Source organism: Clarias gariepinus, chromosome 11 (genome assembly GCF_024256425.1).
Source record: "Clarias gariepinus isolate MV-2021 ecotype Netherlands chromosome 11, CGAR_prim_01v2, whole genome shotgun sequence".
Lineage (NCBI taxonomy): Eukaryota > Metazoa > Chordata > Actinopteri > Siluriformes > Clariidae > Clarias > Clarias gariepinus.
In genome coordinates this window covers 26,242,292-26,267,021 of record NC_071110.1, presented here as the reverse complement: position 1 = coordinate 26,267,021, position 24,730 = coordinate 26,242,292, and the positions used below count along the sequence as shown (strand labels likewise).

At 42.4% G+C, this 24,730-nt stretch overlaps 1 protein-coding gene across 4 annotated transcripts in view; it reads left to right on the top strand.

The window, feature by feature from the left end:
- sgsm2 (small G protein signaling modulator 2) overlaps window positions 1-24,730 on the top strand; it is a 55,119-nt gene that overhangs the window by 22,408 nt on the left and 7,981 nt on the right. Inside the window, exons 3-12 of one of the 4 annotated variants that reach the window (XM_053507999.1) lie at window positions 6,807-6,975; window positions 12,646-12,810; window positions 12,921-12,988; window positions 13,111-13,259; window positions 14,377-14,511; window positions 16,199-16,323; window positions 16,465-16,532; window positions 17,451-17,614; window positions 17,706-17,835; window positions 19,983-20,117. In XM_053507999.1, the coding sequence (XP_053363974.1) occupies window positions 6,807-6,975; window positions 12,646-12,810; window positions 12,921-12,988; window positions 13,111-13,259; window positions 14,377-14,511; window positions 16,199-16,323; window positions 16,465-16,532; window positions 17,451-17,614; window positions 17,706-17,835; window positions 19,983-20,117 (1,308 nt within the window). Of the gene's footprint in view, window positions 1-6,806; window positions 6,976-12,642; window positions 12,811-12,920; window positions 12,989-13,110; window positions 13,260-14,376; window positions 14,512-16,198; window positions 16,324-16,464; window positions 16,533-17,450; window positions 17,615-17,705; window positions 17,836-19,982; window positions 20,118-24,730 lie in introns of all 4 variants that reach the window. The other 3 variants (XM_053507998.1, XM_053508001.1, XM_053508000.1) reach the window with 3 other exon arrangements.

The following is a 24,730-nucleotide window of genomic DNA, read 5'->3' as shown; positions in this document are numbered from 1 at the left end:
AGCCTTAATGTGGGAGCCCCCTAGTGACGGGGATGAATTGGCCACAAATAAATTAGGGAGAAAATTTGAAAAAAAAAAATAATAATAATAAAAAAAAAAAAATATATATATATATATATATATATATATATATATATATATATAAGAAAAAAGGTTCAAGCTAAAAATAATCTGGTGAGCTTTAATTCAATCAGTGATGTGCATGTACATGTCTGTCTGTCTTTATGTACGGCAGAACTTTCTGACTAACGTATAAACACAAAGAAATAAAATAGTGTAAGATTGAATATATTACGCCTTGTTTACGCTAGGTTGTCATTTTTTCGTCATCAGCCAAATACACTCCCTGTTCGTTATTCGGAGAGTGAATCACAGATGAGAAAGTAAAAAAGGTTGGATAAAGATTAAGTTTTGTCTTAAAACGAGTACACTGTGTTAAAATTCACTTATTATGGCCACTTCTCGCAGGAAGAATAAACATACTTTGATCTGTCAGAATGAAAAAAAGTAAAAGTCAGAACGGAAAAAGAAGGGAGTCAGAATTCTAAGAAAAGAGTCACTTGTAATTATGAATGTGAATTGTCATGAGTTAAGACTAGAGTTCATATACAAATCAAAAGTAGTGCATACATTACTCATAATACATAATGCCCCCGTCTTTGAAAAAAGAAAGACCAGACCATTCATTGTTCTACATCCACGTACTCTCCTAACCTGCCTTCATGCTTGTCCATGTTCCTCTTCTTGTGTTTGACGTCAAGAAGTGCTGCACACGGAATAACAAAAAAACTCCCACATGAAATCTGATTTGGCCGGGCAGACCGAGCCACATGTTCAGAAAACCAATGTTAATTTGATTCGACCCCTACATACAAATGTGGCTGGAATCGAATTGCAAATGGGTGGGTTTTGTGTGCTTTGTCTCTTTTTGCAAAATGACAAAAGGGAAAAGCTTTTGAGGAGCTCTTTGACTAGAGGGACTTCGAGTCATTTGATGGAAGAAGAGTCCGTTTTATTAAATAGTAAGAAAGTAAGGTTTGTTTAATAGTTACTGATTTTTAATAGTTATAAGCAAATAAAAAGTGAAACTTCCACATTTAATGGCTTTAATTTAGTTCAAGTTGATATAATTTTATTTGTAAAGCACTTTCGACAACGGACACTGTCACAAAATACTGGATATTAAAAAATGTTCAAGCCTAACGAGCAAGCCGGCATGGCAAGAAATAACTCCCTGATATGACATGAGAAGAGAAACCAGACTTAAAAGGGAACCCATCTTCATCTGGGTGATACCGGATAGCGTGATCTATATGAATAAAAGAGAGGTTTTGGTCAGAACTCTCTTTTAATGATATCTTCACATTCCATGCATTGGGGGACCCAAAACCAGTCTCAGGAAAATTTCTGTCTGTATGTCTGTAGGTCTGTATGTCTGTCCAGCCAGATTTTGTCACAGCATCACGCAAAGTTGACTGGACAGAATATAATGAAACTTTAGCAGTACCTGTGCCATAAATGAAATCAAAATGTGAAGTAGAAGTGAAGTTATGAGCAGTTATGTGCCAGATTAAAACCGCAAGTTTTAACAGCGTGCCGTGCATGCATCAAACTGTGGGCGCGTCTTAAATCGACAGAATTTAATGAAACTTTTGCAGAAGTTTAACCTGCACCATAACTCAAATCAAAATGTTGAGTAAAAGCGATGTTATGAACAGTTATAAGCCAGATTTAATAATCTACTTTTAAATAAGCTACTTGCACAATGTAAACACACACCTGCACCAATAGATATTAATTAGAAAAGCGAAACTGAATAATTATATTGGGATTAGTTCATATTTTCACTTTCATTGAAATAACAGCGCTAACGTGATATTTTAACGTGTCTACTTTTTCGATTTCTCATCTGTGATTCACTCTCCAATTACAGAACAGGGAGTGTATTTGGCTGACGATGAAAATAGCAAAACTTCGCGCAAACGCGTGTAAGATACTCAACCTTACAAAATTGTAAGAATCAATGATTACATTAAAGCTGATCGGATCGGAACTCTTTGTCTGTAAACATACACTAGTCATGAGTAAATCCCATCTATTACTCCATGCTCTGAGGTCGAAAGTGCAAATGTATAACCGTATAATTATACAATAGTTTAACATTACAGCTGACTTCAGAACGTGCGTACTGTAATCGGCATGGTTTAAAAGGTGTGGGCGTTACCAAAGCTCGTATCGCATGCCGTTCTTAAGTACGATCGGCTTCAGGTATTACAGTCGCGCCTGAGCTCCAGTCCGGCACCTGCCACAATTCACAGGCCCTCACTCTCTGCTCGATTGTTCTTAACGTTTCTGCTCCACTTATCCATCAACCTTCTGCCTCCTGCTCTGTCTTTTCTACACAGTCCTGATTCCCCTCCCACACATACAGCATGCAGCTGTTATGCAGTTCATTATTGTCAATTACGGTGAGTCACATCTCCAGCTTGGCAGCGCATTCACAGGTGGCTCCTCCCAACAAAGGCACAGATGTCGCACAGACACACACTCGCTCGACTCCCATCTCTGTCAAGGATGATTACAAGTACTGATCGTAGCCATGGATCATAGATTGTCACTAGACATCTTTTTCTTTTAGTATATGGTTATTGTATTTCAGTTTAGAAATCATAACGTCATTCATTCATTCATTCATTCATTTGTATACCGCTAATCCTATACAGGGTCGCAGGAAGCCTGGAGACTATCCCAGGTAAATTCAGGCACATTGTGGGGTACACCTTGGACAGGGTGCAAGGCATATACACCACACGCTCATTCACACACTACGGGCAATTTGGGAACACCAATGAGCCTAATCTGCATGCCTATGGGAGGAATCCGGAGTACTCGGAGAAAACCCACCAAACACAGGGAGAACATGCAAACTTCACACACACACACACACTGAGAGGTGTGAGTCTACATGTGCATCTAAGGCATAATACGTCCATATGAATAAAAAGAAAGATTTTGTCTGTACATTGGTCAGAACTTGCTAGATCTTTACGTCTCATCCATTAGAGGACGCGAAACCTCAAAGCCTCAAAGCAAAGGCAAGTACACTATGAAAACGAAACCTTTAAAGATGAACGGACAGATCAATTATGTTTATTCTCCATGCAGGAAGATCAAAACCATTTGGCTCATATGTTCCGGAGTTAAATTAAATTGAATTGAACATCAAAAGGACTTGGGCTACTTGTGGGATCTCCATGCCAAAGTTGGTACTGACTTGTTCTACAAACTATGGACTATTTTCTTTCTTTCCGTGTAGCGTTTGTTTGTTTGTTTAGGCAACTATTAACTGATTATAAAAATCCACCCCATGTTGGTCTTACACACTCACTAATCCTGGGACCCAATCTTTCTTACAGAGCAGTGGTGTTTTGTTTGTTTGTTTTTTCAGTCATTTGAGATTCTTTTAAAGGTTTTAGTCCATACTGACATGATTGCATCACATAATTGCGGCAGATTTCTTGGTTGCGTTTATGCTGCTAATCTCTAATTCAGATCTGGTGACTGAGGAAGCTGCTAAAGTACATTAAACATATTGTCATCTTCATGGAACCAGTTTGAGACTTATGCTTTGTACTGTGAAGTTTTATTATGCTGAGAGCAGTCATTATAAGATGGGTTACTTGTGGCCTTAAAGCGAGCGTGTGGTTAACAGTAATACTTCGACGAGGTCGTGGAATTGATGATTCCCCACACCATTATACCCCCACCATCAGGTCACACATAAGGCAGGTCGCCTCTATGGATTCATGCTATTGAAGCCATTCTGTATAAACTCTATAGACTTATCCAACTAGGGACCACTGTAGTCCAACTAAGGAACATGGAGGCCAACGGTGAGCCATGTATTTAGTCCCATTTTTTTTTTTACAACCGTGGTAGGACCTCCAGTCAACATGATCATTCACACACACTCCAGCCCATTTGGCAACGCCGATTAGCCTAATAGGCACGTCTGTGGGAGGAAACTGGAGTACCCTAAGGGAAACCCACCAAGCACGGGGAGAACATGCAAACTGTACTATGAGCACCCTGGAGGTGCAAGGTGGCAGTGCTAACCACTGCACCACCGTGCCGCCAGCTAAGATAATATCAAACCCCTTAGTTCTTGCTGCTAAAAAATAGGAAAAAGTTGAAAAGCCCAGTGTCTGTATATAATCTATCTGCCTACTTAGTCTGTTCCTTCCTGTCAGCCATTGCTGTCTGTGCCTCTGCCTTAATTAGATCTGCTAATGAGCTCAGAAGAGATTGAACTACAGAGATGTCAGGTCCAGACAACTTCTTTCCCCCCTCCAATGCTCAGCCTGGCTGTTCTTTCCATTTGAAGAGAATTAGGGAGCTTTCAGCTATTAGCGTGCCATTAGGAGCCCTTCTGTCATTTCCTAAGCAGAGCTGCAAAACCTCAGCGATGTGATTTGTCAGGCCAAATATGGTCAATCCTCCTGAGCTCATTAAAAACCAATGTGAAGTGCGTGGCACATTTAACAGTACCAGTGCCCTCCCTCTGATTGAGTAGAGGCGATTCAGCTGAATTTTAATAAAGCCACCATTACAAGGAGAAACGTGTACACCTTTCACATTTAGTGTGTAGTAGTTAGCCTTGCACCTCCAGGTTCCAGGTTCGATTCAAGTTAATTGCACATGGTTTGTGCCGGATGCCCTTTTTATTTTTTAGGGGGGATTTTTTTCCCCCGATTTTCTTCCTAATTTATTCATGTCCAATTTCTCCCCGTCACTAGGGGGCTCCCTCATTAAGGCTACTACTACCACTCAGTTGGGAGGGCCGAAGACTATCACGTGTTTCCTCCAAACCACGTCACGCAAGTCGACCGCATCTTTTCAAACTGCTTGCTCACTTGCTGTTGTGGGCGGCGTAACACACTCGGAGGACAGCGCTATCCACTTTAGAGGGGTGGGATAAGTACCTCTTATCCCTCCCCTCTGAGAGAGCTCGGCCAATCAGCTCTCTCTAGACCTCCGGCTGCGAGAGGTTACAGCATCACCCAGGAATCAAACTCGCGATTTCCAGATGATAGGGTGAGCACTTTACCACTGCGTCACTTGGAGGCCCTCGGATGCCCTTTCTGCTGCAACCCACCCGTTTCTTCAGGTTTGGGTCTCACACTGAGCATGCTGGGTATTTTATATGAGTGTAGGTTCGCCAAAGGGTGGCATGGTGGCTTAGTGGTTAACACTGTCGCCCTGAAACCTTCAGGTCTCGCGTTCGATTCCCACCTCTGGGTCCGCGTGCATGTTCTCCTCGTGCTTGGTGGGTTTCCTCCAACAGTCCAAAGACATGCAGATTAGCGACGGATTGTCCGGGGTATACCTGCCTCGTGCCTCCTGTTTATAGGCTCCAGGCCCCCTGTGACCCTGTATACAGGATAATGCGGTATAGAGTGAGTGAGAGTGTTTTAAAGCTTTAATTGTTTTGATAGATTTCTAGCTCTACAATATGTTAATGCCTTATATGCACCGATATCAAGAGATGGTGTTTTTGAGACCTTTGTGGGCAAACCACCAAGCATGCAAACACAGAATTGTATTCTAATAGCTTCTATGTAAAAATAGAACTCCAGTGTTTCAATTTACACCTTGCTCATCTCACCACATGACCTTTTCGGCATGCCTCATACCTGCCTCAGTGTTTTTTTAACATGCGTTTTAACCAAGCACTTAGCACTTAGATGATTCATCTGATGCATGCATGCAACGGTTAGATCTGACTGCTTGTTTATCAAGAGCGGTACGGAGGTACGGTGGTTTCTGCCCGAGGGACGAGCCTACTGATTCGTAAACTTCTAGATGGTTCGAATGTCACAAGAAACAAATGTGTTTCAGGGAGTGTTTGTCTGTGCATAGACCGGATCCAAGATTTCTTAGACCTCTAATGACCTTTTCTTAATCCTAAGATCCCAGAACTGCACATTCAGTGACTCATCATCCCTTTGCACCAGGGGTCAAGAAGTGGGCAAACACGACTTTGGTTAACATTAACTATGGATGCATCAGTATTGTTCTGAAAGTTACTGTATGTTTTTCTTGTAGTTCTCAAAAATAAATAAAAAAAAAAAGCCTTGATACTAATTATCATGCTAACGAACAGACGGAATGTAATGACAGCGCTTAGGATGTATTCCATGATTAATGAAGGATAATGATTTCATTATAACGCTTGTTTAGCCTGATCGTTATTTGTCTCTATGCTTTTTTTTTTTTTTCGCCTTTGGTTTGGGTCCTTTTTTGTGCACAAATCCTGTGGATGCAGCTTTAATGTTGTATGGCCGGCAATAAAAGAGCTATTAGCATCATAAAACCGATTATGCCGTCGGCCAGCACCTTGCTGCCCCAAGATATCAACAGTATCCATCATGTTGGAAGACGGCAGCCTGACTTTTTCATTCAGTGTCGCAACAGATGCAAATCTCAACGAGTGGCCTTTGAGACGCATTAAACATCATTTATCCTGCTATCACTGCTTTATATGGGGATCTACTGTATCAAGAGTACCTGTTTTATTAAAAATCCTGCCTGCTCTGTATTGAGACAGTGCTATTAAAATCTTTCTTTGGTTTATAAAAGGATGACTTGGGGTTGTTTACCCATTTCAGTAAGGATCTTGATGTTTGTCCCGTATTCTCGTGCTAAAATATTAACCCTTGCTTTGTTGCGAGTGTGTGAAGTGCTCTGTTTAATAAGACCTCCCCTCTCTCTTTCTCTCTCTCTCTCTCTCTCTCTCTCTCTCTCAGGTGCTATTGAGGCTTGCCTGGGTCACATGCTGAAGCGCAGGGCCGCAGGCTTCCTCCGCAGCGATAAGATCGCCGCCCTCTTCACCAAGATCGGGAAGGTGTACGCCACGGCCGAAGAGGTGTGCCGCAAGGTCCAGGAGCAGCTCCAGCAACAGGCTGACATCTCCAGGTCTGAGCTTTACTTAAGTGGAAGTTGTTGCGCTAAAAAAGTTGTAATGAGGGCCTTTTTTTAATAGCAAAAGCTAACTCTGATGAGTGATGTACTGTACAGTATATGGACATTGTTATAGATTTAATAAGATATTAGATCTGTATTTGGTAAGTAAAATCATTTATAAGTGAGATTGTTTTGCATCGTTTACCGTTCATATTGGATCAATTAGTATATACTAAATAACTGGCAAGCAGAATGGGAAGAATGCCAAAACAACAAATAATTTGGAATAAGCCCAGTGGTGGGAAAAAGCTCGCTGCCCCTTTCACCCCTTTAGATCCAGACACGACCGAGTCGTATATACAAGGTGCCGTAAAGCCTAAACGAGTTTGACCCGTGCATATTTATTGAAGGGCGAGGAAGCTCCAAAATCTCAGCACTGTAGTACTAACCTGACTATAAAGCATATACTGTACCTTTGATTTGCCCAAGTTTTAATGCCGTGAGACGACGATTTCTACCTGAACGATCTTTAAAGGACTTATTCTGCAAGGAGAAGCCAATAAAATGTTGACAATTTTTAGCAAAAGTGCATCTAAAGAACCTTGTATAAAATCTTGTTCTTTTGGCCAAGGTGATGTTATAATCTGATATTTATTTATTTATCCATTTGTTAACTTTTTTTTACTACTGTTTAAATCCCTTACGTTATATCTAGAATTATAACCAATTTATTATAATGGTTCGTATAAATTGGTTGAATGTTTAATATGTATCTGCCGAAGCTGATACGGCAATAAAGCAGAATACATAATACTGTTCATATTGTCAGTAGACAGTTGAGTCAATATCTCTTATACTCCTTTTCCACCAAAGTTGAACCAGGTGCTAGTTCATGCCCAGTGCTGGTGTCGGTTCGATAGCGAACCTCCTAAGAACTGGCTTTGTTTTTCCATGGGCTAGAAAGTCACCGCATTACATTGCTGTACTGACATCCATGGACAACAATGCTCTAGCAGCAATGCTAATGGCAAAGCAAAAATGATAAATGATCGCGGCACAAAAAAAAAAACTACCTACAAGCACAACAGCAGCTTTCCGAGCAGTTCTCTTCGCTTCATCATGACTAGAAAGCATTTGAGCTGCCCATTGCATATCGAGTCTATTGGTGGTGATGATCCCGCTCACAGCTCCTGATGCAAGAGGTTTTTAGTTCTAGCTCAGCAAAGTGTCGGAGCCACCGTGGAACTGTTTTTTTTTTTTTTCCTGTCTAAGGGCCGGTGCTTTGGCTGTTTGAAAGCAAAGAACTGGTTCAAAATTGGACATCAGCCTTTGAACTTGCTCCGGAACCGTCCTGCTGAAAAGGGGATGCTGGAGTTCTGGGAATTTCTATGTTGATTTTTTTTTTTTTCAACCATTATTTTGTCATCATCACCTCTGATCATTACAGTCACTCCATTTAGCAATACTTGTTATGACCAGCTTCTGCAAAATGATATAAATCAATGCTTATGGCATCAAGAAAAATCTATGTGAGAAATTAGCCGAGCCGCAGAGCTGTTTGGTGGGTCCCTAAACAGCCTTTGCAGCTCTCTGCCGCGAGTGAGAGATGGTTTGTGTGGATGAGCCAATGCTTCACTTGGCTTCTTATTTGTCCATTAATTCTCCACATGGCATATGTGGCACAGAGGGTTTCTGAACAAAGGGGAGAAATCTCTCGGTGATTGTAAAGGACCGGCGCACAGCCTTTGTCTCCTGTGTGTATCTATAACCAATGTGCAAAACACACAGCGTCAGCTTGCACTTAGCCATGCTTCGAAACCCAGCCGGGATGTAGTGCATCTCTTACTCCTTCCCATTCCACTGAGGCCCCATTTGCTCGCTTACTCCAATTGCCATGGCAACATTACAGCATCATTAATCGCTAGAACAAAGGACATAAACATAACTCGCTCATTACAGGATATCTGTTCGACAACGATTAGGGCTCTGAAAGGTTATCGCTAAGTGCACCACGGACTCCAGCAGATTTGTGAAGGCACAATGGTTCTTGCACTCGTGGCATGCTGGAGCGTCATTCTTTTCTGAATTCGCTCGTCATCTTTCTCTTCCAGTGGCACTCGGAGCTCTGCAATCTAATGAGGCTGCGTCAGCCGCTGGAAGCCGCTCGGTGGAGCCCCATCCCGCGGTGCAGATCTGATCTAATTTGGTTGATCCATTCTGGGTTCAAATCATGTTAGCTGGATGTTGCTGAGAGATAAGGAGAGAGGTGGACCTCTGGGTCGTAAGCAACAGTGGAAATGTGTCATCCCCTTACCCTTGGAGGGGCTTCTCCCATTGTATGGAAGACAAGTCTAGAGAGCATGTAGCGCACTCTGTATTGTGTACCATCGTAACATTTTTGACTTGTGTCTAGTAAAAACCTTTGAACTTTCACATAATGAAATGCGTTTGGGTCTTTCAGTACCCTGTAGGATGACCTGACCTGAACTGAACTAAACAGTATAACTTATAATACTGGCTAGGATTGACAAGAATTACCAAAGAGAATTTAGTTTAAAGAAACCTGTTGCGTCTTTTTTATAAACAAATAGCATTTGTCATTTGCTTTATTTTTGGGGGTTTTGTTTTTTTGGGGTTTCTGGTTTATGCCGGATTCCCTTTCTGTCGAAACACACCTATTTCTCCAGGCTTGGGACCGACACTGAGCATGCTGGGTATTTTATATGGGCATAGGTTTGCCAAAGGGCGGCTCGGTGGCTTAGTGGTTATCACTGCCGCCCTGCACCTCCAAGTTCCGGTTTGATTCCCAGCTCAGTCCCAAAAACACGCAGATTAGGTTAAATGCCGTTCCTCAATTGCCCTTAGTGTGTGAATGAGCTTGTGAGTGTGTATGTGTGTGTGTCCTGAGATGGATTGGTACCCTGTCCAGGGTGTACCCCGCCTATTGCTCCAAGTCTCCTGGGATAGGCTCTAGGCCCCTGCGACCCTGAATACAGGATAAAGCGGTATAGACGATGAGTGAGTGAGACAGGATCGTCAAAGGTCCCAACAGTGGCGACCCGGCAGTGGCGTGGATCGAACCCCCATCCATCCAATCAGCACTCCAGAGTCTCAGCCAAGACGCTGGATGTTATATGATCTGAAAGTTATCTGTCATGTGATATGATCTGAACTGCATCAAAAAGGGCCGCACTGGAGAACAGGGTTTATTTTGTTCATTAATCATTGTGCCCTGTTGCTTCCAAGGATTACATACCGTCCATATTATTTGTTCTCTATAATTGCACTAGTTCTTCTGGTCAGGCAAGGCGTTATTGCTCTCAGTGCAGAATCTGACTGTAAATCGCAATAATATACGCATAGCTTTGGCAAGCTGTCTCACTCTCTGGGATTTATTTGCTTAAAATGGGCTCCTTGGTTGCACCCAGCTCGACTGGCAGGGCATTAGGTGATCGATTTTAAATGAAGGTTTGGGCTGGGGTGAGGGAGGAGGCGGCCGTGCAAGGAGTTCGATCATTTATCTTTGGGCTTGCCTTAACAGATCAATGGGTTATTGGCTTAGGTCACTGTTGAGCTTAATCATGTTGGTACCCGAAATGCCCAGCGGATGTCTGTCTGCGTAATTCCCTGCTCGGTGTAATAGCGGCCGCTTTAGTCCTGTGAACTTCTACCATGCGTAAGTTGCTAACGGTGCCATCAAGACATTCCTGGTTTATAGCGTAGTGAGTAAAGGTCATGCTGTCTCCATGTCTCCATGTCCTGATGTCTTCATTCTAACAGTCCTTGTAGAGTTATGAATCATTCCCAGCACTGTGGTGAAGTTTCCTTTCTGAAGCATCATTCCTGTAACAGTAACAGTAAATGCTGTTGAATTGTAGCGTCTAGCAGTCCGAGTCCTGATATCGCTCCCTCCTTCTTCTGATTAAAGAAAGCAGTGCTCTGAGGTGAGCCACACAAGATAACACTTTTTTTATTTATTTATATGCATTTCGGTACCGCTAGGTGAACGGCTTTGCAGGTAGGTATAAGTGGCTGTGAATAAGCGTGTCGTGACTGCTGCTAGCCCTGCTGGACTGCATTAGACAAGCTGAACACTCTTGCTCCCCTGTGGACAGACTGTGTGAAAAGTACAAAAGATTGCATCTAAAGATAAATTACCCACCCTGAGGCTGTGTGATACTGGAGATAATGTCATCCCGGGTCCTGTGTGGTTCTACTTCTGTAAGTTTGTGCATACGCACACATGCAGGAAATCGGATTAGTTTTTTTAGATAAGTGGTGAAATCGTATCTCTCAGTCAATTTTATATCTATATACACAGTGGTACCTCGGCATACGGATTTAATCCGTTCCGGAGACGAGGTCTTAAGACGAGTTCTTCTCAAAGGAAATAATGCACAGTAAATGCAGATAATCCGTTCCAGCCACCCAAAAATACTAACAATATTATGAATTTCCAACGCTATAATCATATTTTTACATATTAAAAACAATCAAAATGTTTAGAAAAGACATGTAAATGAATTAAGATATGAAATACATAGACAATAAACCTCACTTGACCGTAACTTACGTTTCCTCCTGGCGCTGGGTGCTTTTAAAAAGTGGCATTAAGTGCATTACAGTGCCATACATTCTTCTTTTGAAGCCTTTTCTCAGATGCAAAAACTAATCAAAGGTATTTCAAATGACTTTAAATATCAAAGAAACTAAGGCACACATTAAAATTAATTTTATTATAATTTTATCGCTCCTTCCATTTTGCAGCCCGCAACAGAACGCTCGCTCAAATCAATACACAGCTAACTGTTTGCGTCTCCTTCCGCTATGTTGGTGACGTAATCGCTTCTTCGGCGGTGTTTACTGGCGGCTTGCATCCGGAAGCGTACTGCGTCACGCAAAACAAATAATTGTGCAAAAATATAACGCAAGCTTTTAAAATTAATTAAAAGAAGCTTCGAGGCAGAAGATTTTGCCTCAATCATTTTACGTAAAGGAATTACTCGAGGAATCGTTTCAGTCCTACTGTGTGTATATGCTAAAGTGTGTTTTGTCAGATAGAGAAGACACCGCAGTATGAAGCTGTTCTTTTGCAAGCGATGCATGCTTTGTATATGATACCAGGGATGCATCATATTTTTTGGGATGCATAATTCTGTAGGTGATTAATTCTGTACTGAAATATACTTATACATTCATAGACTGTTAAAGTAACATTATATGCACAATTAAAGTTAACATATAATCACACAAACATGAAAAAAGCATTCTATACTCACTGCAAGATTGTACACTAACCGCAAGATCCCACTAGTAGCAGCATGGATTTATGGGCTTTCCGGAAAATTGGAGAAAGATCCGGAAACTTTAGTTTGCACATGCTCAGTGAGTGTATGTAGGACGGATTCACACGTAGGATGAATTTATAAAACACTAGCTGAATTTATGCAAACTCGCTTCACTTGGCTTTTTCGATCGGCTCCCGGATGTACGCGCAACTCATCCGGTGTCCACCTTGGCTCGTATGCCGGAACAGGCTAAAGTTAGCCATGAAATATAGCCCTATATTATCTGAAGTTACTAGACTATGTATTATTCCCTTAATTGTGACTAGCTGTTAATTATGACGTATTCATTAACCGGGAATTCTGTTTTTTTCTGGCCATGTTTTGCTCTCAGAAGAACCCAGAGCACAAGTGGACAGGAGCCTCTCCGCAGGCAGGGTTCCTCCGCAGGCCGAGTTCCTCAGCCTCTCTCAGCTCAGGCCATCAAACACATCTGGGTGCGCACTGCCCTTTTTGATAAGGTCCTGGACAAAATAGTGCAATATATTGTGGATAACTCAAGGTAAGACTGCACTTGCTTATCTGTACTCCTTAAAAGCTCATTTGTGCTTTCGAATAAACTGTTTGCTGCAGTGGAAGGAATCAGCTTGGTCTCTCTGTGTGTGTTTGCAGCAAGTATTATGAAAAAGAAGCACTGATGCATGACTCCGTGTTCGGCCCTATTTTGGCGGCGCTTCTGGGTGAGCCTGTTTCAATTGTAATTAATTGTACTGTATTGTAGCGTGGTCTGTATAGTTGCTTATAGTTTTCTTTGGTGTTTGACTTGTGTTTCTCCATTCTGATTTTTTTTTCTTGCCCCTAGTTGGACCGTGTGCTCTGGAGTACACCAAGTTAAAGACGTCAGACCACTTCTGGACAGATCCTTCAGCCAATGAGCTTGTCCAGAGGCACCGGATCCATGGAGCACATCGAGGACAGGAGGCATCGCCCAGTCGCAGGCCTGCTCTCGGGGTGAGAGAGAGAGAAAGAGAGAGAGCAGCATGAGGGGTTTGGTAGGGTAGTGAGGATATAGTCTTAACATTAAAGTCAGGTTTGTCGCGCAGGTAGGATCAGTGGTATACAGTAGATGAATAGTATCAAACCTTCAATTTCACAACAATTGAAGAAGGTAACAAGGAAATCCTGGTGAAACGCGAAGCCTTTTAGGCATACGAGCGATCGAACCAAGCTGGCTAAGTTCCGTTAATGGCCGGGGGCCGTTCCAACGTTGTTTAGGTCAGTGGAAAGCCAAGCGATTAGAGTTTATATATTTTTTGGCCATTTTGTGCAAGATTTAGTGAAGATATACATAGCACCCTGGGTTCCATGTATGTAAGAGAAGGAGAAGTAGGAGAAGTCTTTCACGTGTTTTCCTCCGAACGCCAGCGGACCGCATCTTTTCGAACTGCTCGTTCACGCACCGTTGGGGGTGGTGTAACACGCTCGGAGGACAGCGCTATCACAGATTGGTTGGCTGTGGAGCCGTGATTATTGTGGGCGCGTTAAGTACCTCCGAGAGAGCTCGGCCAATCAGCTCTCTCTGGACCTCCGGCTGCGAGAGGTTACAGCATCACCCGGGAATCGAACTTGCGATTTCCAGATGATAGGGCGAGCACTTTATCACTGCGCCACTCAGAGGCCATTTTCTAAATGTTTTAATTGGTTTGATTGTTTTTATATACAAAAATATGATTATATAGTGTAGGGTCATTAATATTTAGTTTCCTGTTGAGGAAAAAATGTCTAGTCAGTATATTCTGGGCTTTGAAATCTGGAGGAATAAACAATAATTCTTATATTCTAATATTCTAAAAATCTTACGATTATGATTAAAGGGCATATCTGTTCGCTTGTCATTGCATGGACTGTCCTTTCAGAACTCCTCCTTTCAGCATTAGAATTCAGGCATTTAAAGCGCTGTTGCTTTGGAGGGAACTTTGAAACATTAATCAATTTTTTATGCGTTTCAGAATCGCTCTCTCTGTCTCAAGCTTTTTTCTAGAGAATTTCCTTCGTGCTCTTGTTCATGATTCCATAAGTCGAGTAATTGTGTGTTCCACTACATATTTGAATCCCTGCTTGGTTTCAGATCCGTAAGCGACAGTCCAGCGGGAGCATGTCCGAGGATAAGTTTGCAGCCTCTGCGAGGGAGTATGTGGAGTCCCTTCATCAAAACTCGCGTGTGCATCTACTTTACGGAAAGAACAACGTGCTCGTTCAGCCGGTGAGGAACTGCACACATGATAATCGTCATCATGAACTTTCTTGAGAAACCAACTTCACCTTTTTAAAGCTTGTAGATCAGGGTTTGTACTAATTAGTGAAGTGTGAAGAGTCTTAGGACTGATGTCAACGATCGGCTTTTTTTAGACGTGTACACTGGAAATGCTTTATGAATACTTTAAAATGTAAGAATTTCAGAAAGATTGGGATGAGAAGCAAATAAAAAAAAAATCTTTATCAATATCATGGATCTGTCTCTCCCAGGAACACTGGATATACAATCTGTATGTTAGTCTATCTCCCGACACAGTTTGTCCACCGTCCTCTTGAGAATTGACCACAAGGTCTCAGTTGGATTAAGGTCTAGGGAGTTTTCTGGCCATGGTCCCAAAATTTCGATGTTTCGTTCCCAGAGCCACTTTTTTATTCATGACTATGTTCTTGGATAAACTTATGAGTGAGCCCATTCCCTTGGCTGAGAAGAATCCTCCCCCGTTAACAGTCTCAGGATGCTTTACTGTTGGAATGGCACAACTGGTGGTAGCTCCCACCTTTTCTTCCTCGGACAAGCTTTTTTACCCGGGTGCCCCAAACAAACAGAAAAGGATCCATTAAAGAAAATGACTTTACCCCAGTCTTCAGAGAGAAGTGGCTCCTTTGCTGTCCTTTTGGAAATGTATGAAGGTGAGCGCTACCATCAGCCCTGTGTCATGCCAACAGTCAGGGCATGATCAGGCCCCTTAACCCTATCTCCTTCAGGAGCGCCATATCCCTGCTGAGCTTGTGCTCTGACCCCAGCTTCCCTACTGGGATATGTGACGAAGAATTTAATCTTATCTAAACATTTTAAGGGTACTCCAATAAATCTGCTAATAATCACTTAATTTTACAGATCGGTTGTCTTTTACATTACATTTAGGCATTTGGCACACACTCTTATCCAGATACATGTAAGCAGTTGAGGGTTTAAGGGCCTTGATCAAGAGCCCAACAGGGACAACTTGGTGGTTGTGGGATTTGAACCTGGGACCTTCCAAACTGTTGTCTAATGCCTTAACCACTGAGCTACTCCCAAACTTTCAACGGGATGGTTACATAACTCGATAATGTTGTGATGACACAAAATGAAAAGGCATGAAACTTTTTTGATGTTCAGTTGAGCATGGGCTATTCTATAGGTTTTAGTTTCTTTACAATCTACATGAAATAATATGAGAATTTCTGTAAATATGTTGCAATAGATTTAAAAAATCTGATACTTAAAAAAAAAAAATTAATTAAATTTGTGCACTGCTGTTTAGAGTTCATAGTTATTTAATTATATACAGCTATAACTTGAAGAAAGTGTTGGCTCAGTCGTCTAAGGTTCTAGATTGTTGATCTGAGGATCCGGGTTTGAGCCTTATACTACCCAGCCTGTGCATGCAGTGCCGTTCCCAAGCCCGGAAAAAAATGGGAGGGTTGTGTCAGGAAGGGCATCCGACTTATAAACTGTGGCGAAATGTACGCAGACCGGATAGTCCACTGTCGGTTCAGGTATCAGCCGATTTTGATTTCTGTAATCAGGGGTGGGTGATGACCCCCCAAAACCATGATTAGAGCAACCCTTAAATTATTAATGGACATAATCTAGGAACCGTCAGGTTTTGAGAACTCTAAGTAACGCAAGTCTGTTTATTTGAGTTTAGAAGAAGGACATGGAGGTGTTAAGGGGTTACCTGTCTCTACATCAGACTGCTGACACACTCACGCTGAAATGGACGCCCAACCAGTTAATCAACGGCACTCTGGGGGACTGTGACTTGGAGAAGAGGTTGTTTAGCACGCACACACACACACACACACACACACACACACACGCACACCAGCTTCTACACTCTCATTGATTAAGCAGTATAACAGTGTAGCCACAGAAATCGACTCTGACACACAGATACTAATCCTCTGCCCACAGTATTTATTGGGACTACGCGTTGACTGTACCCTTAAGACAGATCGTCTGCATCCACTGTCACCAACGACGTAAGTCTCTCTGTATTCATTATTTAATATGGGCATCACTCAGTCATGAATGTGGCTTCACCTCAAAGCATGATGCATCACATATAATAATTGCTTAAACAAGTTTGCCACTTTATTAGGTTTATCTTGCTAGTAATATTGTAGGTTGGACCCACACTTTTGCCTTCATACTCTGGCCCTGCCATCACAGCACAAATTAAGACTTATTGAGAAATTGAGACCAGGCAATGCTTTTTTTTATCACCGCGAAGCAGTCTAGACAGTCACCTTTGACCTCTGGCATCAACAAGGCATTTTTTTTATCCTGAGGACTGCTGCTCAATCTTTTTTATCTTTTTCAGACCATTCTCTGTAAACCCTAGCCAGGATAGTGCGTGAAAATCCCAGGAGAATAGAATAGAATAGAATAGAATAGAATAGAATAGAATAGAGGGTTCGATTCCTTGCCAGTGCCCAAATTCCAGCCACTAGGTGCAGTGCTGGTCCCAGATGCTCCGCTGTGGTGACCCCCTCAACAGCAATAGTCGAAAGACCAAAAACAACAACTTCTTTGTGAAATATTAAAACAAACAGTTTGATGATCTGAATCATTTCAGTGTGACAAATACTTTTTCACGCCATCGTAAAAAAGAAAAAAGTGGAAAACATGAAATTGTAAACACTTTTGCAAGCGTCCCTCAGTGTTGGGACGAATGGGACAGTTACGGTAGGTGCTCTAGCTTTCTAGAGATGATCTACCTGGATCCCATTTTGAAAGTTGTATCTTATGTTTTATGAACATTACAAAGGCACTGCTTAATGGCAGTCCAATGTCCTTCCTGTACATGGACTAGACTTTACTTATGCACCGTGCTATAAATGCCCCTTAAATCAGTAAACCTCCCGTGCATTTATATAACACATGGTGTCTTCTCGTAGCTGATTGCGGTGGGACTCTGGTGTTGGTAAGTCAGGATGGGATCCAGCGGCCCCCTCTTCACTTCCCCCCTGGAGGTCACCTGCTGGCATTTTTGTCCTGCCTGGAGACTGGCTTACTACCCCGGGGACAACTGGAGCCTCCACTCTGGTCCCAGAAGGGCAAGGTGAGTGTCTTCATTATATTGAAGGACCTCTTTATGCTGGCATTTTGAATTTTTCAGTTTAAATGTGTTTGCGTGCCCGTGTATCTGGCAGGGTAAAGTCTTCCCCAAGCTGCGTAAAAGAAACAGCACGGCTCGGTTGGTGGATCAGGACAGCGATGACGAGCCTGTTGCTGCGGACTACGTGTTCCGCATCGTATACCCAGGACACCGCCACGACTCCAGTGAGTTAGCTCCGATCTCGCTCACTTTCTCCTCTTTAAACATGTAGTTTATCAACCCATGGGTCCATCCATGCCCAGAAAGCCACTACCAAAGATTTCAGGCCCTGAAATCTCCTGGATGTGACAGCTACTGAAACAGATATTCTCATCATGTATCAGAAATACATGTGCGTGTTTAATAATGTAGAATTTATTCTTCTACACAATGAAGGAGTCTTGAACGGAAAGCACGATGTACATGGTTGAGTCAAAAATGATCCGCACCCCAGTTCTATTAGAACTTCTGTTGGGAGCCCTTTCTTATCGGCACTTTTTGTTCAAGGCTCCTGTCTCCCCAGTCACTGCAGATGTGGACGTGTTCAATTTCTGCTCACTTGTGATTTGCACGGAAGAAGAGCAGCGTGCATGGATTCTGGGTTTGTTTTTGTGGTCCGAGGGTGTACCTGGTGCCGAAACATCTCACGGAGGAGGATAAACAAAATTTGGAAAGGGAGACATGGATTCATCACTACAAGTCTGAGAGTAAACGGCAGAGTATGGAACAAAAACATCCTCAATCGCCAGCGGGGAAAAGTTCAAAAGTCGACCATCAGCTGGAAAATTCATCAATGCTTACAGTTTTCTGGGATTCCCAAAGGGTCTGTATTGAAAGATTGTCAGGAAAAAGGTTCAACAATCAACAGTGCTCGTTACTGTGAGACGCTTATTGAGCTGAAGTTCAAACTTTGGGTTAAACGCAGAGGACTGATATCCGAGGGCGTTGTGATTAGAATTCTTTCAGGGAGCACCTATCTTAGCCTAAAATGTCCTAGCTGGGAGTCTTAGATTAAAAGTGATTTATAAAACTTTTTAGAGCAACTTTGAGTAAGGAAATCTTAGTGAGGGGGTGTGGTTGACCCCGTTGCTAGGGATGATGCAGCAATTCAAGGACTGTGATTGGTTGATAAAAGCACTGTTTTCTTTTATCTTTATGTTCAGTATTTGGAGAATATTTTTTCTTTCCACCATTTTGTCCTCTGCTATAGAAACTCTTAAGCCTTTTAAAGGTCCTCCTCTCTACTCTTAACAATTTTTACCTTAGGAGCTGTTTTTAGGGCTAAGATGTTTCGTGAATCATTTTTATCTTAACTAAGATTTAATCCTAAATTTAAGGGAAAATCCTAAGAAAATGTCATAATTCTTAGAATTTTCTTAGAATTTCCTGACTAGGAGCAACTTTCAGGCTTAAGAAGCTTTGTAAATACGGGCCCTGATCTCGCTCCATCAGACTTTCACCTGTTTGGTCCCCTGAAGCAGCCCTACGAGGATTCTACAGCCAGAGTGCGGATGATTTTTGACTCACCCTTGTACGTGCTATGACATGAGGGTCTATATTGAGTAAGAGCTTAAATTTTAGACAAATTTGTCACTGAGTATTTATTTCCATGTTCTATCAAAGCTTTCTGTGATTGCCCAATTCTGCTATTTCACACTAACATTTTTACATTATGAAATATTAATTAATAGGATTAATACTGTATGTTGTGGTCACAGTAAAGCCGTGCGCTCCTGCGTACATCAGGCTCTTAGACGTAGATTATAATTAAAGGTTTGCCTTAATATATAAAACACATTTAGATACAGGGATAGATCAGTGGTTAAGGTGTTGGACCAACTGATCAGAAGGTCAAAAGGTCAAACCAAGGTTAAATCCAGCACCGCCACTGTTGGGCCCCTAAGCAAGGCCCTTAACCCTGAACTGTAAGTCGTTCTGGATATGAGGGTGTCTGCCAAATGCAGTAAATGTAAGATATATAAAATAGTTTATGGCTCATAGGCGGTGTGATACGTCTAAATCGATTTGGCAGGTTCACTGGTTAGCTAGACTCAATCATCAACAGTGTCAACACCACCATCTGCTCCAGCGTACCGTGTGCTCAGGAAATCCTGGAGCGAAATGCAATATGTTATCCAAAGCAGGTACTGAACACCCATAATGCACTCCGGCGTTCAGACACTTTGTTAGATCCGATTAGTAGACCTGATGACGCTCAACTTGGACTTGAGGGTAAGTGATGAGTAAAACTGGTGTGTGTTTGCGTATGTGTGTGTGTGGCGTGCTTTCGGTGTGGAGGGTGCTAAACTGTGTTTTCTTATTGCCCGAGCAGTCACTATAAACTACCACCACACCACGGGCAGTCGCGCGCCCTCTCTGGACGACGATGAGGAGGAGGAAGATAGACTTCACGCAATGATCTCAATGATCTGCTCGCGGAACCTCACAGACCCTAATGTCATGAAAGGTTTTTATCACGAGCGCCACCCAATCCCCCCACCCCACCTCATTTTTTCCTACTCTTTCTCCATCACTCGCTTATGGCATGACTTTTTAACCTGCTTCTGGGTGCTTGCCTGATTGCTCCGCCCCCCAAACCTCAAACATCCCCATCCCCAACCCCACCCCCCTGAAGTCCTAGTCCAACAGTGCAGGTGCGGGTTAACATGTGGATCAGACCATTTGGTTTTTGCACTAGTATTGTTCAAGTGCATCGTGCGGACATGTGTGTGATTAGCCAAGCCTGTAACCATGGTAACATCAACATGGAAATAAAAAGCGAGGTCAAATAACCGGACCTGGGTCGCTCCAAAGCTTTTCACAATGCAGAGAAAGAGAGTGATGATGATGTAAATGCATTTGTTTTTTTACACAGTTTAATCTAGTCACTATCCTTTTTTTTTTTTTTTTACCATTTATGCACTATATTAGCCCTATTTTATATCAGACACGTGGCAAACTTAACAGAACAAATGATGACATGCAAGCCTTGGTGTGTATGAGTGTATGAGTGTATGGGAGGGAGAGAGAGACGAGTGCCGTTTCCCCTCCTCTCTCACACCCCCGCCCCCCCGTCCGTCGTCACTTTTTCCCTTGCACTCCTCTGTTGCTGGGGGTTACCTTCAGTAAACTGTCTCGCTGGCATTAGTCCTGTCATCACATGGCCACGGGGACACAGGGACTACAACACTTATTATTGCGCAATATAGACAAAATGAGCATATTGTTAATTTAATCGCTACATGGTATGATATCATTATATGCTATATTTAAACTAAACCGGGGACATTTATAATAGTGTGTAAAAAAGTAAAATTTTAAAAACCACCGCTGCTCATGGAGGCTTCCAGGCCTACAGCATATTGTGATACTAATTAACAACTGGTACATCGTGCAGCCCTACAAACACTCCATCTCTGCTTTTTTTTTTTTTTTTGCATCACACCCACACACGAGTATATTAAAGGGCTGTGTTAACTTGAAAGAAGAAAATATCTTCACCAGTGTATCATGATCAAGAGAAAAGCATTTCAATACAACAAGAGAAAAATAAACAATATACAACAGCAATGTATTGTAGTGGCTAGGCTCTTACAAACCGCAAAGTTAAAGGAATTTCAAGAAGAAGGTCACAGTCTACTTCATGTTTGGTTTATTGTCACTGAGCAGTGCAGAAGGCGTTTGGTATTTGGCCCATCCGTCACATCGGCCGACTGATACCCCCACTTCGGAGGAGACACTTTCTTAAGGGGTTGGGTTGCCAGTTCAACGCAGATTAGCCATCTCTTTGGACTGTGGGAGAACAGCGAAGTACTCAGAGCAAACCCAACACTCACAGGGGGACTCGCAAACCCGAACCCCAACCCCAACCCTGGTGGTGCAAGGTGACAAAAATCACAAAGGATTCTCTAATTCTATCATTAATTCTTTGGAACGCTTCGTGCTGATTAGGATGGCTGGAGCCATATGCAGTCATATCCATTTATATTTGGACATTAACAAAGTCCTTGTTATTTGACCTGTTTATCAGAGCACACTGGAGTCGAAATAAAATAATGAAAGTATTTCAATCATATCATATCTTTCTCACCTTTTCTGCCTTAATTTAAGGGTGAGCTCGGGAACACCAAAGGCCATGGAAAAAAATCTGTGATGGATCAAGAACACCCTCCAGGAGATGGGCGTGTCTGGGTCAAAGTCAACAAGCACAATAAGACTTCACCAGAGGTGAATGCTCACTGCATTGGTTCCCTTGAGTTTACTAATTGGAGTTAGCTGAGGTGGCTGGGAAAAGCGAAGTTTGGGTTCCCTGCTGGATCTGCTACCTCTCCGCAACCCTACTTTGGCTAAGCGGTTGAAGATGGATGGATGGATGGATAATATGATATGATAGGATTGCTGAGAAATGCTCTGCAATGAATTCCAGAGGTCTTTATCTTCAGCTAAGTGCTTCAAAACTAATTGGACTGTGCAAGTGGACAATGACCCAAATTTTCGGCACTGGCAAGAGTCTGTCCCCTGACCTGAATCCAACTGAGCATGAATATTGCTGCTGAAGGCAAGACCGATGGCAAAACACACCAAGACCAAGTTTGAAGACTTAAGACTGCTCATCTGATCTGAATGTAAATATCCAAAAATCAAAGCAATGTACAGTACATACCGTCTGGAAGACAATATGCATATTGGATTAATGTTTTTACAGATCAGTATAAAAACCTTTGGTGATGTTGCATCCTAAATAATCGACAATATAAAGCACAGCTGTGTATGACGAGAACTTATTTTGAGTGGACTGGGACTAAACAGCTGTGTCACCACAAGAAAACCATGTGCTACTGAGGATCAAGAAAAAAGGCTTCAGTATACTAGGAGCATAGAGCATAAAGATTGGACTTTGGAGCGATGGTCAAAGGTCATTTGTCCTGGTGAGTCCAGACCCTTACCATCTTACCCTGATACGTTTGCATATGGTAGGATGGGAAGCCCATGAAGCGATGCGCTCATCATACATAGTGGACACTGTTAAAATCTCTGGAGGCAGTGTTATGATCTGGGGTTGCTGCAGTTGGTCAGATCTAGACTCAGCAATGATATGTGGCAATAAAATGAAGTCAGCTAATGACCTGAATGTACTGAATTAAAATATTTTTTTCTTTCCTGATGACACGGGCATATTCCAAGACTGATAACTGATATCTGATAACTATGATTTTATATACATTTCCTCACACTTTTCAAACTCAAGGTGGCCTGGACCCTATCAGGAGGAAACCCTGCCAACCATGAGGAGAACATGCAAACTTCATCCACGCAGACCCCGAGGCAGGAATCGAACCCGGACCCTGGAAATGCAAGGCAACATTGCTAACCAGTTAAATTTTGGTGGTTTAGTGGTTAGCACTGTCGCCCTGCATCTCCAGTGTCCTTGTTCGATTCCCGGCCAGGCTCGATTCCCGTCTCTGTGTGCATGGAGTTTGCATGTACTCCCCGTGATTGGTGGGTTTCCTCCGGGTACTCCGGTTTCCTCTTACAGTTCAAAGACATGCAGGTTAGGCTAATTGGCGTTCCCAAATTGCCCGTAGTGTGTGTATGAGTGTGTAAGTGGGTATGTGTATGTGCCCTGCGATGGATTGGCACCCTGTCTAGGGTGTACCCTGCCTCGTGCCCCAAGTCTCCTGGGATAGGCTCCAGGTCGCCACGACCCTGAATACAGGATAAAGCGGTATAGAAGATGAGTGAGTGAGGGAGTGAATTCAATTGAATTGGATCTTCACACGTACAGTATCAGTGTGTGCGACTTTGAGATGCGTTTTAGGCCAAACATGAAGTAAAATTTGAACAATTCTTTCACCATCTGCAGTTAAACACAATGCAAGTGGTGTTTTTTCGATGCTCTGTTTATCTCATAGTGACAAGATGCTTTTCTCATAACAATAACACACTCTGGATATAACGAGATGTTCCTTTATAGTAACAAAAGAACGAGATGCTGATTTATTTTTTGGTTCCTTACATGGTAGCAGTGAGTTTCTATAGAAATGCACACACACACACGCATATCTCAGGGTTGGTTGTAGAGGATGTATTTGGGAGCGGGAGTGATTTTCATCCCAATTAGGGCAACTCTCATTCCCTTTCCTCTGCACTGTTGGGCGGGGCAGCAATGCTTCCAATTATTTGCTTGGTTTTTCCTTTGGCATTCTTTTTGGTTCACTTGACTTGACTTAATGAATCACCGTATCTGATTTTTGGCTTCCATTTTTTCATTTCATTTCCATCCATCGTGTTTGACGACTCTGCATGGGAAAACTGCACTTACCAGTATCTTTTGGTTCGATTATTATTTAACCGGAATGTGCACCTCTGCTGCTTTGTCCAATCTGTGTCTTCCCCTTCTCTGACTTTTCGGTTTTTTTTGTTTTGTTTAGTTTTTTTTGTTAGTTTTTTGTTTTGTTTTTGTTCAGTTTCAGATCATTGAGTTGATTTTTAATATTTCCCTCCTCCTCCTGTTTTCAGCCAGTTTTCTGCAATGCTGTTCACTATAATTCTTCACTAACTGCGGTCACCTTTCATTACAACAGTCTGGTCCTGTGGGGTTCTGGCGTGGTAGATACGTGAATCGTTCCGTGAACACATCACCTATTTGACCGTAACGTTGGCATATTTTAAACATCAAAGCCCACACGAGAGACCCACCAGCAGTGAAAATCAGACATTCTGTTCTTCTGTTGTTTATTTATTTCTCCTTTTTTTTTTTTGTTGTTGTCTTTTTTATTCATTTTTTGGTTACGGCCCAACAGGAAGCTTATAGTGTCACCAGGTCACCAGTTGGGGCCTGAAGAATTAAGGTGAAGAGCATTTGCTCAGTGTGTACTATTGAACTCTTTTGGTTGGCTCGAGTACATTTACATTTTAATAACATGATTTTTATATATATATATATATATATATTTTTTTTTTCCCTCTTTCTCTTTAGTTATCCTTTTTTTGGTTTGTTCTTGTCCTCCTCTCCACTACTCTCTGTTATTTGGTTTGATGCATCCAGCATGGTGGGAGCAGTGGCTGTATGTCCCCTCT